This window comes from Pelophylax lessonae (genome assembly GCF_965119305.1).
Source record: "Pelophylax lessonae genome assembly, chromosome: 6".
Taxonomy (NCBI): domain Eukaryota; kingdom Metazoa; phylum Chordata; class Amphibia; order Anura; family Ranidae; genus Pelophylax; species Pelophylax lessonae.
In genome coordinates this window covers 218,196,334-218,223,813 of record NC_138773.1, presented here as the reverse complement: position 1 = coordinate 218,223,813, position 27,480 = coordinate 218,196,334, and the positions used below count along the sequence as shown (strand labels likewise).

Here is a 27,480-nt window from a genome sequence, read left to right as displayed (position 1 = left end):
TGCTAGACATCTCCCAGAACTACACTCCAACTAAGATGATGTCTCAATGTAGGGTCACCAAGAACAGCACACTGCCAACCACACATCACGTTGTCCCATCAGTGACATTCCTCCATATAATAAAAAATTGTTGATTACCACCCTGCCTGCTAGTACTGTCTGACTGGGTCCTTAATAATGCCGTCCTTTCCAAGTCTATACATTTTTGTTTGTGGAATATTGTAAAGTTACAGATTACTCATTCTGAGTTGGTAAACCAATATTTTGCCTTTTTCTCTTAGTCATAGTCTCTTTCAGCCTTTCCACTTGAAGCCTCAATGTGCCATTTGGGGCTGTGCCTTCTGAGTTTAGTCGTGTGATATCAAGGTTATCTATCTTAGCATTTTAGGTAGAAAAAGAGGGCAGCGCAACATAATTGGCCCAAGGTGCAGAAAGTATTAATATGGTCATGTGCATGGGCAAAGCATGGGCCAGTTTCACTTTAAAGTTTACATGTAGCACAAATTAGACTTGTTTTATTGGATTTAATAACATATTTTATAGCCATGAGCAATGACGGTCTTTAATATATAATTTGCAGTTATTGCGCCTTCTTTTTGATTAGCTTTGAATATGTCAGATAAATTACATGTTACAAAAGTAGGTAAACCTCAATGCTCACAGCATAAAAGCCTGTTGTTTTACAATGTTCATGGTATGTGGTTACTTATGTAACCATCCTTCCATCTGCATGGAGTTTTCAGTAAAATAAAATGACAAGCAGAAGAATAACAAATCTGTACTGATGAATCATAATCTGATTGTCTACGTGAAGCCAGGAACAGCCGTATTTGTGTTACAATTCATATACTTGCATGAATTTTTAATGAGCATAGTGTGATCTTAGTCTAAAGAGCTAGAACAGTTATTTCAGCCCCTACAGGAGGGATCAGCTAGGGAGCTGCTTGGTTTGGATACAACTTCTCCAAATTAAGGTGAGTCTACTGCAGAAAAGAGTTAGTTCATTGCTAGGTAGTGATGAGCCAAACTGCCCTGGGTTCAGTTTGTCCGAACTTCAAAGATCAATGGGAGCCAAATATATCAAATTAAATATGCACATTTCTGGACTACCGTAATTTCTGGACAAGGGGGTGTCAAAAATAGCATAGGGGCACTAGAAACAAGTCTATGTGGCTGGTAGCAGTGAATTTATTAAGCACTGATATTTACAAATAAAAAAAGCATTTTTACAGTGTGCCCCCCCCCCTTCACGAATCATATCAGACCATGTGCGTTCAACGTGGAGGATGTCCTTATTGATGAGCATAAGGTCCTCATCTCCACAACCCTTGCACTATGGTTGCAGGGGTCAGTGGGGCGGAGGGGTTACTGGATTCTGGAAATCCTCTTTAATAATAAGGGGGCCCCTAGATACTATAGATAGCATCCCAACTAATTCACAAAAAGAAAATGTCAACTAGAGCTAAAGACACTCAAATGTTTGACAAGTCCTTTATAAACACAGATTCTGTGTACCAGTATTAATATTACTAAACTACTGCAGAAAGGCAACAATCAGGGGACGACCGAGGGGCAAGTAAACCAAGTGGCTCCTTCATAATAGATTTCTATGGGATAAAGAAAGTGTACCATAAAAAATGTATAATGGCACCACAGTTATTGGTGGGCATAGTGAAAAGTGGGTGCTGATTCTGATGTATCTTTTCACTCCTTCCAGCATCAGCTTCCTTTGTGGTTCTTGGCATTACATGACAAAGGACGTTGGTGCAGAAAGACTTCTCTGCCTGTGATTGTAGGACTAAATGAGGATAAGGTGGTTATACTGACTGTGGGACATGCAGGTCCTTCCCTCATTAACATCATTTTTGATTTAAAGCACCCGTGGGGTAGCACTCTCTGAAATAGCAGGTGTCCCCTTTAGTAGTTTAAGCTTTGCAGAATAATAGAGGGAAGTAAACAGATCTAAACTGAACCCAGGCTGTGAGCATCGACCTGTCCTATTAAATGAACCGTGGCAATGGTAACATATCAGAGGTTGGGCCGACTCCTCTTATTAGAAGCAGCTGTATCTCACAGCTTTTAGAAACTAAAATCTGAAGTAAAGAAACTACAGGGAACTTTCTCAGTCATATATATGGCTATATGAAGTAAGGAAGAGCAGGCAGAGAAACCACAGGGATGGACATACTGCATGTGCAGCTTTACCACTGCCCAAGGCTGTGAAAGAACAAGAAGGCTCCTAGGGAGGAGATGTAGGCCCGTATCAGTTCAAGATCATCAATGGAAACCTAAGAATGAAAATGACACTCTGCTACTTGGATCATTTTAGAAGCCATACTGAAATAGCGTGTGCAGGAAAATAGGAACTGAATACTGCGTTGGTGTGAAACCTGTACATAGATACACTTAAGAGGAACTCCAGAAAAACCTTTGTTTTTTAGCTTTGATTGGAGCAGGACAAAGTTAGAACCTCTGTTGGGTTTGTATTGCTGTCTGTGCCCACTTTGGGGAGATTTCCCCAATGATCAAAAAAGTAAGAGGGGATTATCCCCAAGTGAGAAGAAGAGAAGAAAAGAAGAAAAACACATAAAGGGTTCTATTCTAATATCTTGAAAAAAGCACTGGGAGAGGAAAGACTGTCATCGTGTTTGGTTCAGAATTACACTCTTCCCTCTCTTTTTTGCTTTCCACAGCCGGGGAGAGCACCGGGGTGACCTTATATGTGTGCTGGGGCTTCTTTATTGCTCAGTCACAGACTGGGGTGGGTCTTGGACTAGTCTTCTTTGTTTAACCACATCATGTAGGTTTATCGTTAGATTCAATAAAGTGCCAGGTAAGGTATACAGATTGTTTCAACTAAAATGCCAATTGTTCTGTGTAAAGCATAAAAAAACCTCAAATAATGTTTATTCAAAATGCCAAATCTTCAAATGTGGCCTAAAATTGGTGAAGGATATAGACAGAGGAATCCCAGTTTGACACAGGTGCTCCACTAGTGCCTAATTACAGTCCAAAAGTGCTCCAAGTGATCCCTTGTGCTCCACCATATATAATAATGAATGGATGCTTACCAGATGTGGAAACCCCAAAGAGGTCTAGCCACGTGTTAGTAGGCAACACCCCCCACTGTGGGTATGTAGGTAACACTCCTTCACAGGACCCAGTTAGATGTGTCATCCAAAAGATCACCCGATAATGCAGCCGGTAATTTGTCGTCATTTGTTAACCAGGCATGTATATAAAAAAGGAACACACTCACTCATTGCGCAATTTTCCAGCATAAGAAATGTATTAAACAAAAAACAGTATTCTACTCTTATGTAAAATTAATACATCAGGCATTTAGAAATTATCGACCTGCACCCCGGCGGGTGTGCTGACGTCACCACTATGTCCTCCAACCCAACCTACTATATGTTTCGTCTCAATAGACGTCATCACAGGGGCATCTCCATTGCTCCTAATAGCATTATCCTAATAGCAGAGTGTCATTTTCTGCATATCTTACCTGGCATTTTATTGAATAATATAATTTGTAAGTGCAAATGTTTACAGCTTTACATGTATTTATGGATGATTTTTTTTTTCTGCATTTATAGCACACTTTATTCTCATCAGTGTGTGAGCACTACTTGATTTGGATTTTTTTTTTTTAAATATATGTTTATTTGAGTATATTCACAGTGCAACACAATGTTTTCTTTTGCAAAACAGTGAATGCAGCTGTTTATTAATCATTCATTAATTCATTATTGATTTTGGATCATGACACTTAGTGCAAATTATTTCCTTTGTTTAGTTAGATTTTGGCTGAACTTTTACTTTAGCTGTGATTTGTAGCTAATGATATAGCCAATAGAGTCGCTGATGATTTTCTACAACATTGGGTTGTCCTCATAGCGATTACTACATTTCATAGAAAAGCAGTAAGAGTAATTGTTGCTAGCCATATTGCTGCTGAGCCGAAAGGCTGAAAAATCTGGATCGCTGAGTGCCAGAGCAACAAATTGTTTAAAAATACCGGTATTTACTGTAAGACAATTATTACGATTTCCTTAGTGACAAATCACTGTAAAAAAATGAGGGTAGGGGGCATTATAAATACTACATCTGGCAGTCTGTTCTTTGACAGCAGCAGTTTTTACAGCTGCTGTATTTACACAGCACCTCCCTCCTGTCGCTATGATATGACAGTCGGGAATTGCTGACAAGTACAAGAGGGGAGCAGCAGAGGGGTAGAAGGACATGCTATTGATGTCTTTTGTAATTTGATTTTTTATGTCTGTAGCCTCCTGTATTCCTCTACACAGCAGAACTCAAACTAGGAGAGATTAGCAAACACTCTAATCAGTGGCAGCTGATGCCTAATATTTCTTTTTGGGGGGCAGCAAACAAACCTCCCCCCTCCCACTTGCACCGCCACCCCCCTCCCCACACGGGTCACAGACGGGAAGGCGGCCTTACCTTAGAAGAAGAGGAGGGGTAGGGCTGCTGCTCCTTGCTCCAGCCAAGGGAAGAGCCGGGGCTTCTCCTCTCGGCTGAACAGAAGATGGGTCCTGATTGGCCCGGAGTCCTAAGACTCCATGGCCAATCAGGTCTCAGGACCTTCTTTCTGATTGGCCAGGAGGAGAACCAGGATGACAATACCAAATATTAATTCACTATTGTCACGCAACTGGGTAAGCTCAGGACGCAGTGCTCTGCTCTCTGAGCCCACCCTTTTTTTTAAGCAAATTAAAGCCTCAGGCTCTAATCATATGCTTAAAAAAAAAAAAAAAAAAACATTGGAATCCATGTGTCCATCGCTCTGCATGGAGATTAAGGGCCTGGTGCATAGTTCGGGGGGGGGGGGGGGGGCAGCGCCCCTGTGCTCTTTATGAATGGGCCACCACTGACTGATGCAATCAGGGCTTGGCTTTCTTACCTTAATGCTCTCAAGCATGTGCATGCAAGCAGGAAGAGGATGACCCCATCAGTAAGTTGTTAACCTTTCATTGTCCAATCACAGGTAGCAGAGAAGGTTGTGGAGCTGGTTTTATTACTTTACTGCGCTAAAGTGTGCACAGAAGTCCTGTGCTATTTGGACTGGCTGCACAGAATTAGAAGTCTATTAACAGATGAACTGGTTTACATACAATGCATCTGGAAGGTATTCACAGCGCTTCACTTTTTCCACATTTTGTAATGTTACAGCCTTATATCAAAATGGATTAAATTCATTATTTTTCTCAAAACTCTACAAACAATACTCCATAATGACAAAGACGTTTGTTTGAAATGTTTGCAAATTTATTAAAATAAAAACAAAAAAAATCACATGTACAAAAGTATTCACAGCCTTTGCCATGACACTCAGAATTGAGCTCAGGTGCATCCTGTTTCCACTGATCATCCTTGAGATGTTTTTACAACTTGATTAGAGTCCACTTGTGGTAAATTCAGTTGGTTGGACATGAATTGGAACGGCACACACCTGTCTATCTAAGGTCCCACAGTTAACAGTGCATGTCAGAGCACAAAACAAGTCATGAAGTCCAAGGAATTATCTGTAGACCTCCGAGACAGGATTGTATCGAGGCACAGATCTGGGGAAGGGTACAGAACAATTTTTGCAGCATTGAAGGTCCCAATAAGCACAGTGGCCTCCATTATCCATAAATGGAAAATGTTTGGAACCACCAGAACTCTTCCTAGAGCGAAACCGTGCGATCCGGGGAGAAGGACCTTAGTCAGAGAGCTGACTAAGAACCCAATGATCACTCTGACAGAGCTCCAGTGTTTCTCCAGAAGAACAACCATCTCTGCAGCACTCCACCAATCAGGCCTGTATGGTAGAATGGCCAGAGGGAAGCCACTCCTTAGTAACAGGCACATGACAGTCCATCTGGAGTTTGCCAAAAGGCACCTAAAGGACTCTCAGACCATGAGAAACAAAATTCCCTGGCCAATACCATCCCTACAGTAATTGCAATTATGTACATATTTTTTAGTTTTGTATTTTTATTAAATGTGCAAAGATTTCAAACAAACTTCTTTCATGTTGTCATTATGAGGTTTTGTTTGTAGAATTTTGATGAAAATAATGAATGTAATCCATTTTGGAATAAGGCTGTAACGTAACAAAATGTGGAAAACGTGAAGCACTGTGAATAATTTCCAGTGCGCTGCATACAATATGAGAAAACGGATGACCCCATACATAAGAATGAAAGAACACTCGCTCTCTGCTTTTTTAGTTTATACACACAGTATCTGTAAGATATTATATAGTGGTGACAGACATACATTGGCTTCCCTTTAGTAGACACACTTCTCTAGCCTCTATAGCCCCATACATGCAATGAGAAAATCACGCTATTTCATATTCACATCCGAGAATGCTACAGAAGCAAACAAAGCAGTGGTCTCTAAACTGCGGCCTGGGGGCCGAATGCAACCCTTTGCTTCCTGTTATTTAACCCTTGGGGCACTATCCCACCCCCCTCCAACTGATACAGGACATTCTGCCCACTGACATCAACAAAGGGCACCATTTCTTCCACTGACACCAACAATGGGGCACTATTCCTCTGAATGATACCAAGGATAATGCACTATTCCTACCCTATTACTAAATGTGGCAATGTTTACTCTCACTGATGCCAGAAAAATTTCCTCTGGCCACAGTCCGTCCCTCCCTAAAGTCTGAAGGACAATAAATTGGCCCTTTATATAGAAATTTTAGAGACCCCTGTTCTAAAGTAACATCAAACCCTCTGATTTTTTTTTCCCATTGAGCACAATAAAATAAACATTCCCCAGTAAACTATTTGTTAAATTTCTTACCGCAACACTTGCAGTTTACAACTTTCAATGTTGCAGTCTCCTGTTCTCTTAGTGCTGCTTCTCTGAATGTCTTGTCATCAAAGAAAAGAGTTCACAGTGGACAGTGCAGTCTCACGTCGTCTATTCGCTTGGAGCAGGAAGAGGAGAGGAGGAGGTAAAAGCATAGTGGCAGGGAAGTACCTTTTCATCCTAGACCAGGGCTGTAGATACATTTTTGTTCTGGGGGGGTCAGCAGTAGGTACTAGTAAGTAAAACTCTTTTTAGAAAAAAAAACAAATTGCGCCAAATTAAAAAAAGCTGGAAAAAGGAAAAAACTATATGTTGCTCATAGTAAGCAATCACATTCTTAATTCTATTTTCTCAGATCCTCTTGAAAATTGAGCCTGATTTCAGTTTTGCCTTCTTCCAGTTCTCATGAACATTGCCCAGTTTGGTTGGCTATTGTCCAGCCTAAAGCTGGGCACTGGCTGAAGGAAAAAAACTGACAGATCACTGTACTAAAACTGTGTTAGTACAGCGATCTCCCCAGCTGTGCTTTTCTGTTCCCCCCCTCACCAGATGTCCAGATGTCATTAAGGCCTTGTTCACATGTAGTGATTTGGCATCATGGGCTGGAAATATCCCTGTGATTCTGCCTGCAATTCCAAATCACACTGCAATGCTGCCAAGACGCAGCACGTGTGTTCGTGTTCCTTTCATTTTAAGTGGCACCAAAACATGGTCTGGTTTTGGATCCTTGTGTGATAAATCGCTCAACAATCACAGCAAAACCACACCACAATTTAGTGTCACTAAAAATTAATAGAACACAAACACACGTGCTGCATTTTGCCAGCATTGCCGTGCGATTTGGATTGGAATCTGGGTGTGTCGGCGGGCGGAATCACAGGCATATTCTTCCCACAATCCGAAATTGCTACATGTGAACAGTCAGGGCCTAACAGACTCACACAACAGTAATTATAGAAGACTCAGCACCCAGCACCTCAATCAACAAACTTTGCCAGCAGTTCCCACAATCTCAGATACCTAGTTATAGTATGAATCAATGACAGGAAGAAATTCTGAACTGCAGTTTTAGCCTGAGGAGCACACAAGGGAAAGAGGCACACACACACACATATATACATATATATATATATATATATATATATATATATATATATATATATATATATATATAAAATCCAAAATTTGAAACTGCGCTTTGAAATAATTAACACAGAATACATTAAAATATGTAACAAAACAGCACATTATGCCATTAACTTTCAGGGAGAAGATTTTTTGTGGTTTACTACCACTTTAAGCTAAGACCAATAGGCCTAGCATCCCACTGTTATGTGAATGTGCAGATAGCACACACATGGGGAGGGAGAGCCTGTTCATTTGTAGGTCTCCTTCCTTTTTTTCAGAGCCAATCTTTGTCATAAAATAGATAACACAAGAGCAAATAGAGCTTTCTTTTGGTGGTATTTGATCCCCTCTGTGGTTTTTATTTGTTGCACTATAAACAAAAAATTATATTTTTTACTTTCTGCTATCAAACACTATATTTTTTACTTTCTGCTATCAAACACAAACAATAAAAAAATTTAAAAAATCAAATTTCTTCATTAATTTAGGCGAATATGTATTTTTGGTATATAAATCCCAATAATCGTATATTGATTGGTTTGCGCAAAAGTTATTGCGTCTACAAACTATGGGATATTTTTATTTATTTATATTTATATTTTTTGCGGCGATCAGCGATTTGTAGTGGGACTGTGACATGCTGATGAATTGGACACCTAACTGACACTTTTGACACTTTTTTGGAGACCAGTGACATTACTACAGTGATCAGTGCTAAAAATATACACTGTTACTGTACTAATGGCACTGGCAGGGAAGGTCTTAACATCAGGGCAATCAAAGGGTTAAATGTGTCCCTAGGGGGTGCTTGCTAACTGTGTGGGGGTTGCTCTGACTGAGGGAAGACAGAGTGCTGTGTTCCTGCTTAGCAGGAACACAAGATCCCTGTCTTCTCCATTGCCAGAATGGCGATCTGCCTTTTTTACATAGGCAGATTGCCGTTCTGCCTGTCTCAGGAACGATAGCGAGTGGCCAGCAGACATCGAGGCTGCCGGACCCGCTGATTGGCTCTCCCTCTGTCCAGTCGGCACATGATCGCCCCTCCGGTAACCAGCATGCACCCCCAAGTGGCTATTGCACAAAATGACCTACAGGTAATAGAGCCGACCTGCTGCAGTACATGTACGTTAGGTGGTTGGCAAGTGGTTAAACTGAAACATAGGCAAGGATTAAAAGATAAAGAAGCTGAATACTTAGTAAGTGATTAAATCACCTGCTGAAAGTTCTTTAAAAAAAACTTAAGAGTTTAATATCACTTAAAAAAAAATAATTCATGTAGTAGATCAACAGCATATATTAAAAAGTTATTTAAAATGGAGTTCTCCTTTAACCTCTCGTTTTAGAGTCAACTAAATAAAAAAAATAAAAAATTGTGTTAATGAATTGGTTAAATATCACACCTACTGTATATCTTTTTCATAAGCACCTATCATTAAAGCAGCTATTACCCAGCAGGAGGTAAGCTAAGGTCGGCGCCTAAGGCTTTGCTTTGTCTTCTCTCCATTCTTTTTCTGTGTATCGTTTATGCTGCAAACTATTATTACTGTTTTAAATTACTTGCAGTTAATCACTATTATAGTCTACACTGCAGAGTTATATACTTAAACAATTCTGTTTTGGCGTTTTATTTTATGTTTAATGCAAATGTGCGGTTATCATTGATTCTGGCAGGCCGGTGCATAGACATATGACTAATAACACTTTCCTTAGTATTATATTTTATAGCTAGATCGGCTAATGAGTGTCTAAGCTGCATTTGTTTATTTATCTTTTTTAAGGTTCACATATAAATTGTTCAGCGGTTTAGGCAAAGCCACATGCATTAACATATAATATTAAAGTGTATTTGAGGATAAAACTTTTTATTTATTTTTTATAGTTAATAATGAGGTTTGTATAACCCTGTATAGGTTTTTACTGCTGTTTATGTCCCTGACATTTTTCATTTTTCTATTTGTCCCATGACCATTGTCCTTAGGCTTGAAAGTAAGGATATATTAAACATTTTTGAGTTGTCATCAGGACAGGAACAGATAGAAAACCTTCAAATGGGAACATTGAATCATTGACAGCTGTGTACTTTTGGGGTGGGTTCCTCCTACTTTCTGATGTGTCCACTGGAGAAGACATTAAGATAAATCTCCCCAATGGGACATAGATGGGTAAAATTGTATGCCCCCGAGCCATCGCATCGGCATTGCGGCGGGGATGTGAGGAGGCATTGACAAAAGGCATTGACAAAAGTCAGCAGTGTCTCAGGGGGCCGTACAAAACTAATGGACGGCCCGAAACTGGCCCGTGGGCCAGACTTTGGATATGACTGGCTTAGTAAATCAACTCCAAAATCTTTCTACATCTGCATTGATGCCTGAGAATAATTGAACTGGGAGAATCCGTTTTTCTCTTACGTCCTCCGACAGTCGCCGCCACTTCATATTCGTCACTATGGGTTAATGACCTTTGCTCCGTAGGAGTAGCTAGGCAACAGAATATGTCAATATTAAAGCTTTTAACATATCCCACCCCCAGGGGGTGGTCCCCTCAGTCAATAACCTCCTACTTCCTGTATCCATACCTCAGTTTCAATGTCTAGCTTGTCAGGAGTAGCTGGATGTCTCTATTCTGGGGCATTTTGTCTCAGCCTTTCTCTTCTTTTTTGATTTTATTTGAGTTTTTTTCTCTCTCTTTACTTAGCTGTTACTTTTGTCAGCGTTAGTTAGGTCTTCTGATGAAGAGGATCGTGCGGGCTGGGTCTCGGGCTGATTCCCCTGCTCGCAGGTTGTGGGTCAGTGGCTTCCCAGCCTGCCATCGAGCGTTCAGTCAGATACTTTTCCTGGCACTCTGAACGACCCATCCCTGTTCGATGCAGGGATGCTATGGTGAGGTGGCTACCTCACTGGACGCCTTGCGGTTTCGCACTGCAATTCTCCTGCGTCCTGACTGCGAATCTCCCTGTCCCATGTACAGTGGCTTGTTCGCTTGTGCGGGTTCCCCACGCCATTTAGAAGGTAAGTGTATCTGTGTGGGGAACTGTCTGTTTGGGGGGTGTCAGTCTGGGACTGTGAAACCCTGCCTCTGTTCACACTGTTTGGTCTCTATGCTGCACTGTTCTGTGTCAGATTATGTGCTGTGTTTTACTGTGTGACAGGCTGTGTGCTGCGGGGCATGATTGTATCGTGTTATGCACATTTGCGGCGACCGCTGTGGCGGTCCGCCATTATTTTACTTTACTGCATGTGTTTTTGGCGGTTTCACTGTGTGTGGAGGAGCGGCGTTTGGCGCCATTTTGGCGGCGCTCGCTCCGGCCGCATGTTAGCACTGCAGGCGGCCATTTTTTTGTAGCCTTCCATAGGCTTTAATAGAGCGCCCTGCGTGACATCACTTCCTCTTCCCTGGGCGCACCGATCGAGGCAGCAGCAGCAGCGGTCTCTCCAGGTTTTTACCTCTCTATCCCTGTATCCTTGCCTGAGTTGTACTTTTTCCCTGTGGGGGTCGGCTTGTGCTGGTGTGTGTGTGCGGTGGGCTGCGCTTGCCACGCTTTTTAAAGGGGCAGTTAACCCTTTATTCTTCCACATACTTGGGGGCATGGATTCTCAGGAAAGCAAATTCCCTGCCACCTTGGTGGGAGGCCAAGGGACTGCTGTGTCCCCCCCAGGGGGTGATTTGGCTACGGTTGTGGCTAACCTTGCTGCTCAGGTGCAAATGCTTGTGGCTGCTCAATCCACTAAAAGGCCCAGAGTTTCAATTTCCTCTGATTCAGAGGGTGAGGGTGATGGGGCTGCCATGGCTGGGGTCTCCTTATCGGGGTCCCGTTCCTCCCTGGATCTTGTGGGGTCTGAAGGGGAGGCAGAGTTTGAAGGGGTTGATAATTCTCCCCCTGGCTCGTCTGAAGAGCTTGCACTCATGGATGAATTGGTTGCTTCTATCAAACAGACACTGCGCTTACAGGATGAACCATGTCCTCCTGCTGCCCTGGCCGCTTATGGGACGCAGAAAAGGCGCAAGACATCGCAGGTTTTTCCCTGCACTGATGATTTTCAGCGCGCTGTTAAGGAACAATGGCGCAATATACGCAAGCCTTTTGCGGTGCCGAGTAGGTTCAAGCTGCGTTATCCTTTCACGCCCGCTACTGATGAGCGTTGGTGTGTGCCACCTCCGGTGGTTCACGCGATAGCGGTTTTGAATAAGTCCACTGCGGTTCCTGCAGAGGATACCCCGGTGTTCCGGGATGCCACGGACAGGAGGCTGGAGTCTCTTGCCCGTCATACTTATTCTATTACTGGCTCTATGCTAAAAGCTCTTTTTGCTTCACTTATGGCAGCCCAGGCTGTCGCGAATTGGACGCAGGTGCTTAGACGCGTCCCGGTGGCTGATTCTGCCCCACCGTCGACGTTGGCCATGGTGGATCAAATCCATCAGGGTGTCATGTATTTGTGTGATGCGGACTTGGATATAGTACCGGTGGCTGCACGTGTGCACAGTGTGGCGGTGTTGTCTCGCCGCCTGGTTTGGTTGAAGTGTTGGTCTGTGGACCAATCTTCGCGCAAGACCTTATCCAATCTGCCCTATGATGGATCTCGCGGCCGTGGACAGGTAAGCAGAAGTCCGGCCAGTCCGGATCCGCTGCCCATAACAATGCGGCCTGAAGGGGCGCTTCACCCAGTTCTGGGGTGGGGGGACGCTTGCTCGGTTTTCTTCAACCTTGGCTGGCCCTTGTTCGGGACAGGTGGGTTCAGGAAATCGTTCGGTCTGGCTACAAGATCGAGTTTCTCTCTCGGCCGGAGAGCAGATTTTTTCCCTCAAATCTTCAACTGTCTCCGGAGCATTTGCGGGATCTGCACCTGGCGGTGCGGGACCTGTGGGCTCAGGGAGTGGTGGTTCCGGTGCCTTATCGGGACAGATTTCGGGGGTTCTATTCCAATCTGTTCACCGTGCCCAGGAAGGAGGGCAAGGTACGTCCAATTCTGGACTTGAAAGCTCTGAACCGCTTTGTGCGGGTTCGCAAGTTCCGCATGGAATCCCTGCGGTCGGTGGTGGCTGCCCTGGTTCCGGGGGAGTTCATGGCCTCCATCGACTTGAAGGATGCGTACCTTCACATCCCGATTTTCGAGGGTCACCAGAGGTACCTTCGATTCGCCATTGCGGAGGATCACTACGAATTTGTGGCGTTACCTTTTGGTCTCGCTTCGGCTCCACGGGTATTCACCAAGGTGCTTGCACCGGTTCTGGCTTTGTTGAGAGCCCAGGGCATCTCTGTCCTGGGGTATCTGGACGACATTCTGGTTCGGTCTGCGACCAGCCAGGGTCTGGTGAAGGACCTGTCCGTCACGACGCAGACTCTTCAGGAGTTTGGTTGGACGATAAATTTTCCAAAATCGACGCTGTGTCCGTCGGTTCGTCTTCCCTACCTGGGAATGATCCTGGACTCGGTCCAGGCGAAGGTCTTCCTACCGGACGACAAACTCAGGACTCTTCAGGAGGAAGTCAGGTCCCTCCGGGACGTTCCGTGCTCGTCCCTCCGGACGTGCATGCGGAGCCTGGGATTGATGGTCTCGGCCTTCGAGGCGATTCCCTTCACCCAGTTTCACACGCGGGGTCTCCAAGCGGAGATCCTGTCCAGGTGGGACGGGCGACCGCAATCTCTGGAACTCCAGATTTCATTGAGTCATCGCACCAGAAGGGATCTTCTGTGGTGGCTCCAGTCCCCGACGGTGTCGGGGGGCAAGTCTTTTCGTCCTCTCTCATGGACGGTGATCACCACGGATGCCAGCCTGTCGGGCTGGGGTGGTGTTCTGGGCGTTCTGTCCGCCCAGGGAACTTGGTCGGAGGAGGAATCCTCCCTCCCGATCAACATTCTGGAATTGCGAGCGATAAATCACTGCCTTCGACGTTGGACGGACAGGCTGCGGGGCCGTCCGGTTCGGGTGCAGACGGACAATGCCACAGCGGTGGCCTACATCAATCACCAAGGGGGCACCAGGAGTGCCCGAGCGGCTCTGGAGGTGGCCGACATTCTGTCTTGGGCAGAGACGCACGTCCCGGCAATAACAGTGGTTCACATTCCGGGGGTGGAGAACTGGCAGGCGGATTATCTGAGTCGCCAGACCCTGGACCAGGGGGAATGGTCCCTTCACCCGGATGTCTTCCAGGTGTTGTGCGTGAAGTGGGGTCTTCCGGAGGTGGACCTGTTCGCGTCTCGTCTGAACAACAAGGTGGGAAGGTTCGTGGCAAAGGACGCGCGATCCTCGGGCAGACGCGTCAGAAGCGTTGGTAGCTCCGTGGCATCAGTACCGACTGATGTACGCATTTCCACCGATTCAACTGCTGTCCAGGTTCCTTCGCAGGTTAAACTCGGAACCGCACACGGTGATTCTTGTGGCACCGGACTGGCCTCGCCGGTCCTGGTACGCGGACCTCGTAAATCTGGCGATCGACGCGCCGTGGCGTCTGCCTCTTCGAGAGGATCTCCTGTCTCAAGGACCGATATTCCATCCTGCTTTACAGTCGCTGGCTTTGACGGCCTGGCTGTTGAAACCAAGGTCCTGAAGGATAGGGGCCTCTCCCCTGAGGTCATTCACACCTTGATCAACGCGAGGAAGTCTTCCTCAGGGAAGGTCTATTACCGTACTTGGAAGGCCTATTTTGCCTGGTGTGAGTCCAGAGGGTATTCACCTCGCACGTACTCGGTGTCTAGGGTGTTGTCCTTCCTTCAAACGGGTGTTGACCAGCGTTTGGCGCTGGCTACGATCAAGGGTCAGGTATCTGCATTGGCCGTTCTTTTTCAACGTCCTGTGGCGTCTAACTCCTTGGTTAGCACTTTTGTTCAAGGGGTGCGACATCTGGTCCCTCCCAGGAGGGAACCTCTGCCTCCTTGGGACTTGAATCTTGTTCTGTCCATGTTACAACATGCTCCTTTTGAACAGATCAGGAGGATCTCGTTGGCTATGTTGTCCAAAAAGGTTGCCTTTTTGGTGGTGATCACTTCGGCTCGCAGGGTGTCGGAGCTGGCAGCTTTGTCCTGCAGGTCTCCGTATCTGGTCGTTCACTTGGATAAGGTGGTCTTGCGACCTAACCCTTCTTTTCTTCCGAAGAGGATTTCGGAATTTCACCTCAATGAGGACATTGTCTTGCCTTCGCTCTGCGCGAAGCCCAAACATCCGAAGGAGGTGGATTTACACTCCCTGGATGTTGTTCGGGCGATCAGGGTTTACCTGAAATCGACTGAATCTTTTCGCAAGTCAGATTCCTTATTTGTTCTTCCAGAGGGTCCTCGGAAGGGCATGGCGGCGTCGGCTTCTACCATCGCCAAATGGATCAGACAGACCATTGAACAGGCATATGCTTTGAAGGGAAAAGTTCCTCCTATGCCTGTGAAGGCGCACTCTACCAGATCTCTGAGTACGTCTTGGGCCTGTCACCATCGGGCTTCTGTGGCCCAGGTGTGTAAGGCGGCGACTTGGTCGTCCGTTCACACCTTCTCAAAGTTCTACAAGGTGGATGTTCAGGCATCGGCAGATGCTTCCTTTGGCCGCAAGGTTCTTAGTGCAGCAGTTCTTTAGGGTCCCTTGTTTTGGGCCCTTGGCTGTTTGGGATATATTTTTATCCCTAGGTTATTTGCTTTTTTCCTGGGTTGTTGCTCCTGTTGAGCAAGTTTTTTTTCATGCTACCCAGCTGGTTTCCTTCCTTTGGTAAGGTTCCTTTCTCTGATGTGGAGACGGCGTTGCCTTAGGCGCGGCTGCGTTTCCCACCCCTCATGTTTACACTGCTTTGGGACGTCCCCATAGTGACGAATATGAAGTGGCGGCGACTGTCGGAGGACGTAAGAGAAAACTGAATTTTTGTAAAATCTTACCTGTAAAATTCCTTTCTCTGAGTCCTCCGACAGTCGCCGCCCCCGCCCCTCTTTTGGAGTTTGGTTGTATACTCTACTGCTATTCCACTGAAACTGAGGTATGGATACAGGAAGTAGGAGGTTATTGACTGAGGGGACCACCCCCTGGGGGTGGGATATGTTAAAAGCTTTAATATTGACATATTCTGTTGCCTAGCTACTCCTACGGAGCAAAGGTCATTAACCCATAGTGACGAATATGAAGTGGCGGCGACTGTCGGAGGACTCAGAGAAAGGAATTTTACAGGTAAGATTTTACAAAAATTCAGTTTTTTAAGCCTCCTGAACATCTAGAAATGGCGGTGCGTGGTTGCACAGATATAAGGTTTTAAAATTGGGTCAATCTTTTTAAAATACACTGTATAAGAATGGAAAATAAAGCTTTTTTGGAATACAGTCATATTCTGAGTTCCAGACAACCCTAGTCACTCTGTTCCAGGCTCTCTACCCCCTTCTCCACCAAAGGATGGGTGCTGGCCCCAGACGGTCCGTGATCCATGCATAAAATCTTAATAAAAAATAAATAAAAAGCCACTCTCCTAAAAAGCGTTAAAAAATAGTTAACCTTAATGGATATAGTCTGGTACTAGGCTACTCTCCCTGCTCCATTGATGCATTTCACTCTTCTAGGAGCTTAATTGTGGAGCCTTGTACCAGAATAGATATACATGTTTTATGCCTGAGGAAGGGGTCCTGAGTGACTCCGAAACATAGCACTTATCCTGATGTGATGTGATCCCTTTGCAATAAAAAGTTTCTGGCGTACATGCATGTTTATCTGTGATAGATCCAGTGTCCAGCTGGCGATCGCTGCAGCACCCACAACAGTGCCTATATCCAGGAAGGTGTGTGATAGGAATATGATTTTATACCAGTGTATGAAGTGTATGAAATAATTAATTCTAAAAATGCGGCGCTAAAAATAAAATTAAAATATCCGTGAATGCATTCACGGATAATTTAATTACATTTAATTGTAATTTAATTTTAATTTTATTTTTAGTGCCACATTTTTAGAATTAATTATTTCATACACACTTACCACAAGGGGAGTGAATAGTGCAGGCAGCTAAACACAAAGTATTTCACATAGTAGCTCGCAGGATCACCTATTATCATATTTTGTACCAGACTATATCTGTTAAAATTCACTCTGGGGTTTAAGAAGGAGAGGTTTTTTTTTTTTTCTTTTTTAATTGTTGCCAAATTGTGAGTTGTATGATTCTTGAAGATTAGACAAATGTTTTTGGATTGTCAAAAAATTAACAATTCACCAAACTGCCCCTGAATCAAAAAGCACCCTATGGACTAAAAGCATACAGGCCATATGTATGCTTTTAGTCCATAGGGTGATTTTTGATTCCAGTTCTTTCTAAGGGTAAACCTGAAGTCCCTTAATACACACGAATATCATGTGAAAGCCTTTAGGTCTGCCTTAGTGAATCCCCTTTGTAACTCCACCATTGTTCCCAGCCAGGAGAAAAAATGTATTCATTTTATGTGTGTGGAAGAAGAACAGATTATTACAGAAGAACTGTCTATTTCAGATCATACCTCTAGGTCACAGACCTACACTTTTCCTTGTAACCGGTTAAACAACTGGCTTGTTTTTCTTCCTTAACTCCAATAATCTCATATATACCCTGCACTGTCAGGTTATTACTCTGCTCACTCAGCTGAAAACTAAGTTACTGAAGTAACTGATAAATTTTACGTTTTAAGTCTCAGGGCAATTATACACTTCTCTTTCTCCTTGACCCCTTGGATGCCTCTTATATCATATATGTCTGTGAAATTGTGATTGAGACTGAAGACTGCTCTTGGTTTTCATTCTGTTTCTCCTTTTATTTACTCAATAGAAATATAGAAGTATTAAAAAGTGGCAGCAGAAAAAGACCAAGTGGTCCATCAAGTTTGCCCAATATTTCTTTTTTCTTAGTGTAGATTTTTGTTTATCATGTTTGAATCCACTTAGCATTGACTGACTCACTATTTTCTTTCACACGGGCGTTCCGTATGTCCGTATATCACCCCATCCGTTTGCGGGTGATATACGGACATAATGCATGTCAATGGGATTGTGGATGTCAGCGGATGACCATTCGCTGACATCCGATTTGCGTCCTTTCAGTTCTGTTCCGTTTTTTGGAACGGAACAGAACCCTATTTTTCTTCCGTTTAAAAAACAGAAAGGACGCAAAATCGGATGTCAGCGGTGTCATCCGCAATCCCATAGACATACATGACGGAAACAAACGGATGGGATGATATGCGGACATACGGACCGGATGACACAAGTGTCATCCGTGTCCATAAAAAAAAAAAAGTACCGGAGCGGATCGAAATATGGTCCTCTCCGTGTGAAAGAGGCCTTATGGATGTATGTTCCAAACATAAACTTGTTTGGTAAAATAATGCTCTAATATTCATTTTTTAACTTTCCTTTTTGTTTTTGTTTTTTTCACAATAAAAGTTTATTGAGCATAAAAATACAGAATAAACAATTTGTTACATGTATAATAAACATATTTGGTAACAGAAATAAAGGGTAGTTGCAGTCCTTATATTAGACAAGCCGAAGATAAGAAGAGGAGAAAACTTTCCTTTCTGCTAGTTTGAGGTCATGGCCCTTTGGTCTTGATCTTTGTTGTTGAAAATATATTGCTTGCTAGCTTATTAGTAATCTGTAAGGTTTTATTATGTGGCCCTTTTAAGTGCTTGAAACATATTTTATGTGCTGTAAAGTTTGCACATACATGCATAATTTTATCAGAGTGCATTTTTATACACATGCTCCGCCATATTTCTTGCCATATAAATTGTAATATGTCTTTCAAGTAAATGTCTGTACAGTTGTGCTCAGAAGTTTGCATACCCTGCCAGAAATCGTGATTTTTTGGCATTAACATTGCAAATATGACTGATTAGGTCAAAATAATTGTAGCATAATAATGATAACAGAAATCAGCCAAATGGCCCTGATCAATAGTTTACATACCCTGGAATGTTTGGCCTTGGTACAGACATATGAGATGACACACACAGGTTAAAAGGGCAATTAAAGGTTAAAGTGTTTGTTACCCTAAAAAAAAAAAAAAAAAAAAGAGAGATCCTGTTCCCTTATAGCAGGATAAACAGCCCAGTGCTTGTACAGTTTAATCTATCCCTCTCTAAACTGTAAAAAACCTGGCTGACCCTGTCACTTCCCATCTCCTCCTCTGTGCCCTGACCACAATAGTCATGGCTGCTGAGCCCTGATCACCATGGTCTGCCTGTGTGCCTCTGTTATCCGCAGCTCTCCTGTTCTCTTCCCTCCCTCCCTCTCTGTCTGTCAGCTCTGTGTCTCTGTCTCTGCCCCCCCACCTCCCTCCTGCCACTATTAGTAGAAAATAAAAGATTAACAATTGTCACTGCCAACCCCTCTATTTTATCAAGGCATATGACACTGTATAAATGTTTTATTAAAAAGAAGCTTGTAAATACCTTTTTACAGCTATCTTCAGCCAGTCACATAACTCCCGACCATCTCCTAATCTGATCCAGAGCTACAGCAGGAGGGGCTGAGCAGCTAGGTGACCTCCCCGGTTAATGTTAGAGAGAGATCTCGGCCCCTCCTGCTTTAGCTCAGAGTAGGCTCTATGCCAAGCTGTTGACATCATATATGGTGCTGCACAGGGGGGAGAGATGTTTACCAGTAGACTGCATGAGGAGAGGAGGCAAGACAAAAAGTATTGCCTAGGCAAGAAATGCGGAAGTGGGAGTGGGTACCAAAAAAAAAAAAAAAATTGTTACTCAATCTCCTCCTCCCCAAAAAAGTTGTAACTCAGCCCGGCGGAAGCTTTTTGAGTTAAGTTCCACTTTAAGCTAAAAAAGAAGGGCTCATGGGAGACCTTTTTTTACAATTCTGTAATCACAAGTTTCATTAAATTCTAAGAACATTCACTTTGCTAGGTGAGCAGTCTCTACTCCTTTTGTAAATCAACCCTATCACTTTTTAGGTAGGATTTTCCTGTTGTCTTATTGTTTAGAATTTGTCTGTAATAAGTCCAGCAAACTATGCTCAGATGCTTTTCTGTGCGCATGCTATATTTATGCTGCTATTATTTAAAGTAATTTGTACATATGATATTCTAGAAAAAATTACCATTTTATTTATAGACTACACACAATTAAGTACGTTTGGTGCATATTTGCATTGCACAGCTGGTGATGAGTAAGATGTTTTTTTTTTTTTTTTTTACTGTTGTCGGATTTCAAGTCCTGTAATGTTGGGTATAGATGCTGGAAGATGCAAGAAGATAAGCCCAACCCCAAATTGGGAACCTTAACCCCTTGCCGACCGCCCGCCTCAGATATACTGCGGCAGGCTGGCTCCGCTGCACGAATCGCCGTACCACTACGACGCTCCTCGGCAAGTTGTGAGAGGGGAAGCTGATCTGCGATGCCAGGGGGCGCAATTGCCGCCGGGCACTCGCTATCACTCCCCGGGAAGACAGAACGGCAGTCTGCCGATGTAAACACGGCAGACCGTTGTTCTGTCAGCAATCAACACAGGGCTCCTGTGTTCCTCCTATTTAGGAACACAGATCCCTGTATTAATTCCTGTGTTAATTCTGTTAATTCCGCCATTTTCTTTGTTGTTAATTCCGTAAGCCCATCCCCCTCACAGTTAGAAAACTCCATCTAGGCATTCATTTAACCCTTTGCTCGCCCCCTGATGTTAACCCTTCCCTGTCAGTGTCATTATTACATTAACAGTGCATATTCTTAGCACTGATTACTGTAGTAATGTCACTGGACCCCCAAAAGTGTCAGTTAGGTGTCCGATCTGTCCGCTGCAATGACGCTTAAAATCACTGATCGCTGCCATTACTAGTAAAAGAATAAATAAAAATGTCATAAATCATTCCCCTAGTTTGTAGACATGATACCTTTTGCGCAAACCAATCAATATACACTTATTGGGATTTTCTTTACCAAAAATATGTTGCAGAACACAAATTGGCATAAAATGATGAAAAAATTAGATTTTTAATTTTTTTTTAATTGGGAATGTTTTATTGCAGAAAGTAAAAAATAATGTTTTTTTTTTTTTCAAAATTGTCGCTTTTTTTGTTTATAGCGCAAAAAAGAAAAATTGCAGAGGTGACCAAATACCACCAAAAGAAAGTGCTATTCGTGGAAAAAAGAGGACATCAATTTTATTAGGGTACAGCGTTGCACGACCGTGCAAATGTCAGTTAAAATAACACAGTGGTGAATCGCAAAAAAAAAAAATGGCCTGGTCATTAAGGGGGTAAAACCTTCCGGTCCAGAAGTAGTTAAAGTGTTTTTCCACTTTTACAGCCAAACTGGGATAATACCTGCTTTATATTTGTCACAAGTCCCATTTCACATAAGCATAACTTAAAAGAAAAAAATGTAGTTAACCTTTTTTAGATGCTACATTCTGGACCCTGCAGCAAGAAAAAATCCCACTAGTTCTCTTTGTTTATGAGGGGGCTGAGCAGCTGTGTTTGCTATAATTAACCCTGTCAGTACTTTGCAGGCAGATCGTCATTATCAATTGTAACTAGATTTGAATATTGTCTGTCCTAACAAAGTGTTAAAGGTTTTGGGCTTCTTGTATTGTATGTTAGGCTTGGTTCACACTGGCACAGCTGTGGTTTCATCCGAATGCCAATGCGATTATGTAGTGCAGCTGCAGTGTGACTTGGTGCGTTTTTGATGCAATGTTCATACTGGTGCAATTTCTGCAGAGGGAAGGCAGAGAAGGAAAATAGTTTGGGGGGACGACAACACTTGAATCACATTCATGTACGTTTACCGTTGCATGCTTAATTTTGATGTGTTTCCATTGAAGTCAATGGGGCAAAAAATTGCACTGTATCACATCAAATTAGCACAGATACCTTCCATAAAATTGTGCTTTAGGTGCACTGTGTTGATGTAAACAGGCACCATTGAAAGCCACTCTGACATTGTTCAGAAAACCTTGCAGTCAGCCATGACACCTTTTTCTGAGAAACATCTCTGGGGTGAGAAATTAAACAAAAAAAGTTTTTCAAGCATGTTGTGTAAATGGGAACACATATCAAACATATAATGGGGTTTTCCAAAATTTCACTGCAAACGTGGAAATATGCTTTAAGTAAATTTGAACCTAATGTTACATGTTTAAAAAATGCATGGGTCTTCTTTGTAGAAAATGCTAAATAAACACGATGGAGCTAATATGTACAAGTCTAGGTGTAAAAATGAATGTTTCTAATTTATTCATCATCTTTTTCTCCATATAGTGGGATTTCATTGCTCATCCTCAAGCAGCAAAGTCTTACTTCTCTGAAACTCCAGTCACTGAAAGAGATCAGTGCGGGTAATGTCTATATCACTGATAACCACAACCTCTGCTTCTACAATACCATCAACTGGACTTCACTCTTCAGAACAACCAGCCAGAAAACCACCATCCGGGACAACAAAAAAGCTGAAAACTGTAGTAAGTATCAAACAACTATGTTCCTGTAGTGCTTCAATGGTTATGCTGCATGAGTAAAAAAAAAAAATCCAAGATTAGTTTTTTAAAAAGCGGAGTTCTGCTTTAAAGTGTATTTACGAAAGCCAAATAGGCATGTTCTTTTTGCAAGGGAATTTTCTCTTAGCTTTGTAAATGTGGTGAAAAGCATAACTAATCATGTATATGATAAACAAAAAAAGCGTTTTTGCTTGTTATGATTGGATGATGGAAGTCAGCAGAGTTTCACCTTATTTAATAAGATAATATAAAACATTTTTTGCAACGTGAACAGCTTATTTGCCCTTATCATCCATCCGGGCCAATTCTGAAACTTCGCTCCTGCATTTAAAAAATCAACTTTTTTTTGCTAGATAGTATTTCGAACCCCCAAACATTATATATTTTTTTTTTAGCAGAGGCCCTATAGAATAAAATGGTGGGTGTTTCAACTTTTTATGTCACACGATATTTGCACAGCAGTTTTTCAAACGCAATTTTTTTGGGAAAACATGTCACGCTTTAAAATTGCATTTGCTTGTGCACTGGCAGCAAACTACGGTGCTTAAAAATCTCCATGGGCGACAATTTAAATGCCTTTACAGGTTACCAGTTTAGACCCCTTTTACACTGAGACACTTTAAAAAAAAGTGCCTGAAATGCTCATGAAAAACTATTCTCAATAAAATCAATGAATGCTTTCACACTGGGGCAGTGCGCTGGGGGGGGGGGGGGGTGGTGAAAAGAAAACCTGCAAGTAGCATCCTTGGAGCACGTTTAGAGCGCTAAAGAATGCGCCTCAAAAACGCCCCTTTCCATTGAAATGAAGAAAAAGCGCCTGAAAAAAGCTCTTCAAAAGCGCCTGAAAAGCGCTGGCAGTTTATAAGCGCCTCAGGGTGAAAGGGCTCATAGAGTTGCTCAGGAGGTCTGGTGTTAGAATTATTGTTCTCACTTTGATGTTTGCGACAATACCTCACATGTGTGGTGCGTACACCAATTACATATGCGTGCAGGAGGGACGTATACGTTTTCTTTTTTATATAGGCAATTTTTTATTTTTTTTTACACTTTTTTTTGGGTAACTTTATTGCTTTGAACAACATCCCTTGTGAAGGCATTGGCCATGACAGGTCCTCTTTATGGAAAGATCTGGGGTCTTTAAGACCCCAAATCTCTCCTCTAGCCCCCCATGCAGCTGATCAGACACAGATCTGTGTGATCAGCTGCTTTCTTGGCTGCTGGTGGTCAGGTGAGAGGAACTGGAAGTGATGACATACCTCGTCGCTCCTGGTTTCTGGGGTTACAGAGAGAGCGGAATGACATCAGTTCCTCTCTCTCTGTTCAGGGCAGCCAACGCCGCTGGCTGCATCACTCCTGGGCACCGCGATTATAAGGTAGAGCCCAGGAGAAGCGGCAGTGGGAGGGGGGTGGTACCATCTTCCGCCACCCACAGAAGTTATTGAGTGGCTGATTAGCCACTTGGATCACTTCTGCACGTTAGGGAATTTCCAGCTGAACTCATATCTACCGGAATGGTGCCTGTAGGTGCAGGCACCATTTCAGTATAACCACTGAAACCTGAGGACGTCCATGGCGGGAAGTGGTTAATTAACCACTTTCAGACTGGAGGATTTGACTGCTCAATGACCAGGCCCTATTTTGCGATTCGGTACTGCGTAACTTTAACGGACAATTGCGCGATCGTGCGACGCTGTACCCAAATTAAATTGTCGTCCTTTTTTTTCCCACAAATAGAGCTTTCTTATGGTGGTATTTGATCACCTGTATGATTTTTATTTTTTGCGCTATAATCAAAAAAAGAGCAACAATTTTGAAAAAATAGCAATATTTTTCACATTCTTTTATATGAAATTCTCAAAAAAAAAAAAAGGTAAAAATCTATTTTTTTTTAACATTTTAGGCCAATTTGTTTTCTGCTACATATTTTTTGGTAAGCATATTTTGATTGGTTTGCTCAAAAGTTGAGTTTACTAACTACGGGAAAGATTTATGTCATTTTTTTTTTTTACTAGTAATGGCAGCGATCTGCGATTTTTTGCAGGACTACGACATTGCGGCAGACAGATTGGACCCCTAAATGACATTTTTGACACTTTTGGGGGTACCAGTGATATTACTACTGTAATCAGTGCTAAAAATATACACTGTTACTGTAAAAAATGATACTGGCAGGGAAGGGGTTAACAGTATGGGTGATCAGTATGGGTGATCAAGGGGTTAAATGTGACCCTAGGGGCGTGATTCTAACTGTGGGGGGGGGGGCGTGGTTTGTGAAGTCATCACAGAGACATGTGATCCTATATAGCAGGATCACATGACATCTGTGATAACTTCAGGGAGAATGACAGATGGCTGTGTTTATATCAGCCGTCCGTCCTTCTCTGTCAGCGGCGGGAGATCACGAGTAGCCGGCGGCCATCGGAGCCACCTGTCACACACACTAGCTTCCCCACTGACGAGCGGGAGCGGGAGCGCGCCTCCTGCGGCGGCCGATTGCCCCCTAGCTCCTCCCAGGCGAGCGTCGTACATGTACGGGACTTTGACTGGGACAGACTGCCGCCGTACATCTGCGTCGTGCGGTCGGCAAGTGGTCAATCAACACAGATGGAACAAAAACATATGGCTTCCTTAAGTGCACCAACATATACCAACCAATCAGAATTCACCTTGTACTGGACTTATTTCAACAAAGTGAATTCTAATTGATTGCACAATAAACAATGAAAAAAAGAAAAATCTGCTTGCTATTGTAGAACAGCTGCAGGCGCAATCCTGAGCCACTCTGCCAGCGTCCATAGATGCAGACAGTTGGGCTTGCCCCCGGCCCCCACTCCTTCATCTCAGGGTTTGACTGACAGCAGCAGGAGTCAATGGCTCCCGCTACCTCAGCAAAGCCTGTGAAAACAGGCAATGCATTAAGATAAAAAATGCTTAGGTTTTAAGGAGTGCCAATATAAGAAGTTCATTGTTAGAGTTTTCAAACACTTTCAAGGATGAGTGTGCATTAGTAACAGGTTTAAAAGCAGTTCTTTAGTTTGTGTACAATTAGAGAGAGCACATAGATGTGTTCCTTATGTACTGTATTACTGAAGACCATTTTTTACCTTTCACATTCAAGTTATAATTAGATACACTTCAATATATATGCACAATGTGCACACACCATTGAATGTCAGTAGCCATGGAATTTTATAATCAGATTTTGATTATTATGTAGGATATATGAAAGTGTAGCGGATATACTAATGGAAACCCCATCTCCACCATAGTATGCTATGAGGTCCATTTATAAAAATAATTCACTGGATGAATGTCACAAGCCCAACTGTCACTAATTCTGATCATGTTTGCTCAATCCTTTGGTTTCCTATGATCCCCAGCTCCATCTAGTGGCCATTATGCAGCATTTTACTGGCTGAAATTTTTCAGGAAACATTCAGTGTTACAGCCACTAGATAGAGCTGACAATCATAGTAAAGTGACGTATTAAAGTAGAATTCCAGGCTAAACCTTGCTAGACTTACAAATACACCCCCAACACCACCCATCGCCAACAGCTATGCTCACTAACCTGTGTAAAAAAAGCTGTATATAATTACTTACTTTCAGCCTGCTCTGGTCCAGTCATGTAGTCTGGCTCTCCTTTGTCAGTAAGCAGAGGTTGCAGGGGGGCGGAGGAAGCATCCATCGACAATGGGGGGGCCATAGGAGCCTAAGCGTGACATCATCACTCTAGGTTTTACCAGACTTTGTCGAGCGCTCTCTTCTCTTACCTGCAGCTGCTGCTGTGACGGCTAAAAATAGGTAAGCATATACATCTTTCTTACACATTTATAACCACTTCCCGCCCGCCATTAAATGATGGCGGAGAGGTGCGGCTCTTGTTCTGGGACGATGTTATTTGACGGCACCCAGTTTAGCCACAATCGCTCGCCCCCGGGGGCCTGGGATATGGCGTGACCCCAATCTCGGCAGTGCCCTGATTACAATGCAGCCTCAACAGTGCTGATCTGTAATGCCACTCTGTCCCATCAGTGACACCAGTCTGTGCCCATTAGTGCCACCTAGTATTGTCCATTAGTGCCACCTATTAGTGCCCATCAGTGCCTCCTATCAGTGCCCATAAGTTATGCCAATTAGTGCTGCTTTTCAGTGCGGCCATTAGTGCCTATCAGTGCCGCCCATCAGTTCTCATCAGTGCCACACATCAGTGCCACCTATCATTGCCCATAAGTGCCGCCTATCAGTGGCCATCAGTGCTGCCTATCAGTGCCCATCAGTGCCGCCTATCAGTGCTGCATATTAGTGTCTACTCATCAGTGGCATATTTTCAGTGCCCTTCAATGCCACCTCATCAGTGCCACCTCATAAATACCCATCAGTACCACCTATCAATGCCCATCAGTGCAACCTTGTCAACGCACATATGTTAAGGAGAAAAATTACTTATTTAAAATAATTTGCTGACAGAAACTAAGAAAAACTTTTTTTTTTATTTATTTTTTTGCATTTTTGGTCTTATTTCATTTTTCTTTTAGCAAAAAAAAAAAAAAAACAGCGGTGATTAAATACCACCAAAAGAAAGCTCTATGCATTTGGGTACAGTTTTGTATGACCGCGCAATTGTCATTCAAAGTGTGACAGCACTGAAAGCTGAAAATTGGCCTGGGCAGGAAGGGGGTAAAAGTGCCTGGTATTAAAGTAGTTAAACATTAGTTAGGTTTAGCCTGGATTTCTACTTCAGGCAAAATATGGGCAGAATTTGTGACAGCTGTACGAATGCTTATGACATTCGTCCAGTGGATTTTTTTCTATAAACAGACCCCTATGCATGACAGAAGTCATGCTACAAAATTTGAATACATATTTAGCTATCTACTCTCACAATTAACATATCATTTGCATAACATATCATTTGCATAACATATCATTTGCATATCATTTCTTTTTTTGACAGCAAGGCCAATTCTTGCTTTATCAAGAGTACCTCTATATGGGTATGGTGTGAAGGCACCTCTGATACCCAAAGACCAATTTTCCGCACCTGTTACTTCTATCCAAAGTCTGAAGAGACACCAGAATTTATCCAAAA

General features: G+C 43.1%; 1 protein-coding gene across 2 annotated transcripts in view; it reads left to right on the top strand.

Annotated features, from left to right (window-relative positions):
• The window catches only part of ERBB4 (erb-b2 receptor tyrosine kinase 4), a 1,312,942-nt gene that overhangs the window by 949,217 nt on the left and 336,245 nt on the right, over positions 1-27,480 (top strand). For both annotated transcript variants that reach the window (XM_082261897.1, XM_082261896.1), the window contains exon 12: positions 22,153-22,352. In XM_082261897.1, coding sequence (XP_082118023.1) covers positions 22,153-22,352 — 200 coding nt within the window. The remainder of the gene's footprint in view (positions 1-22,152; positions 22,353-27,480) is intronic.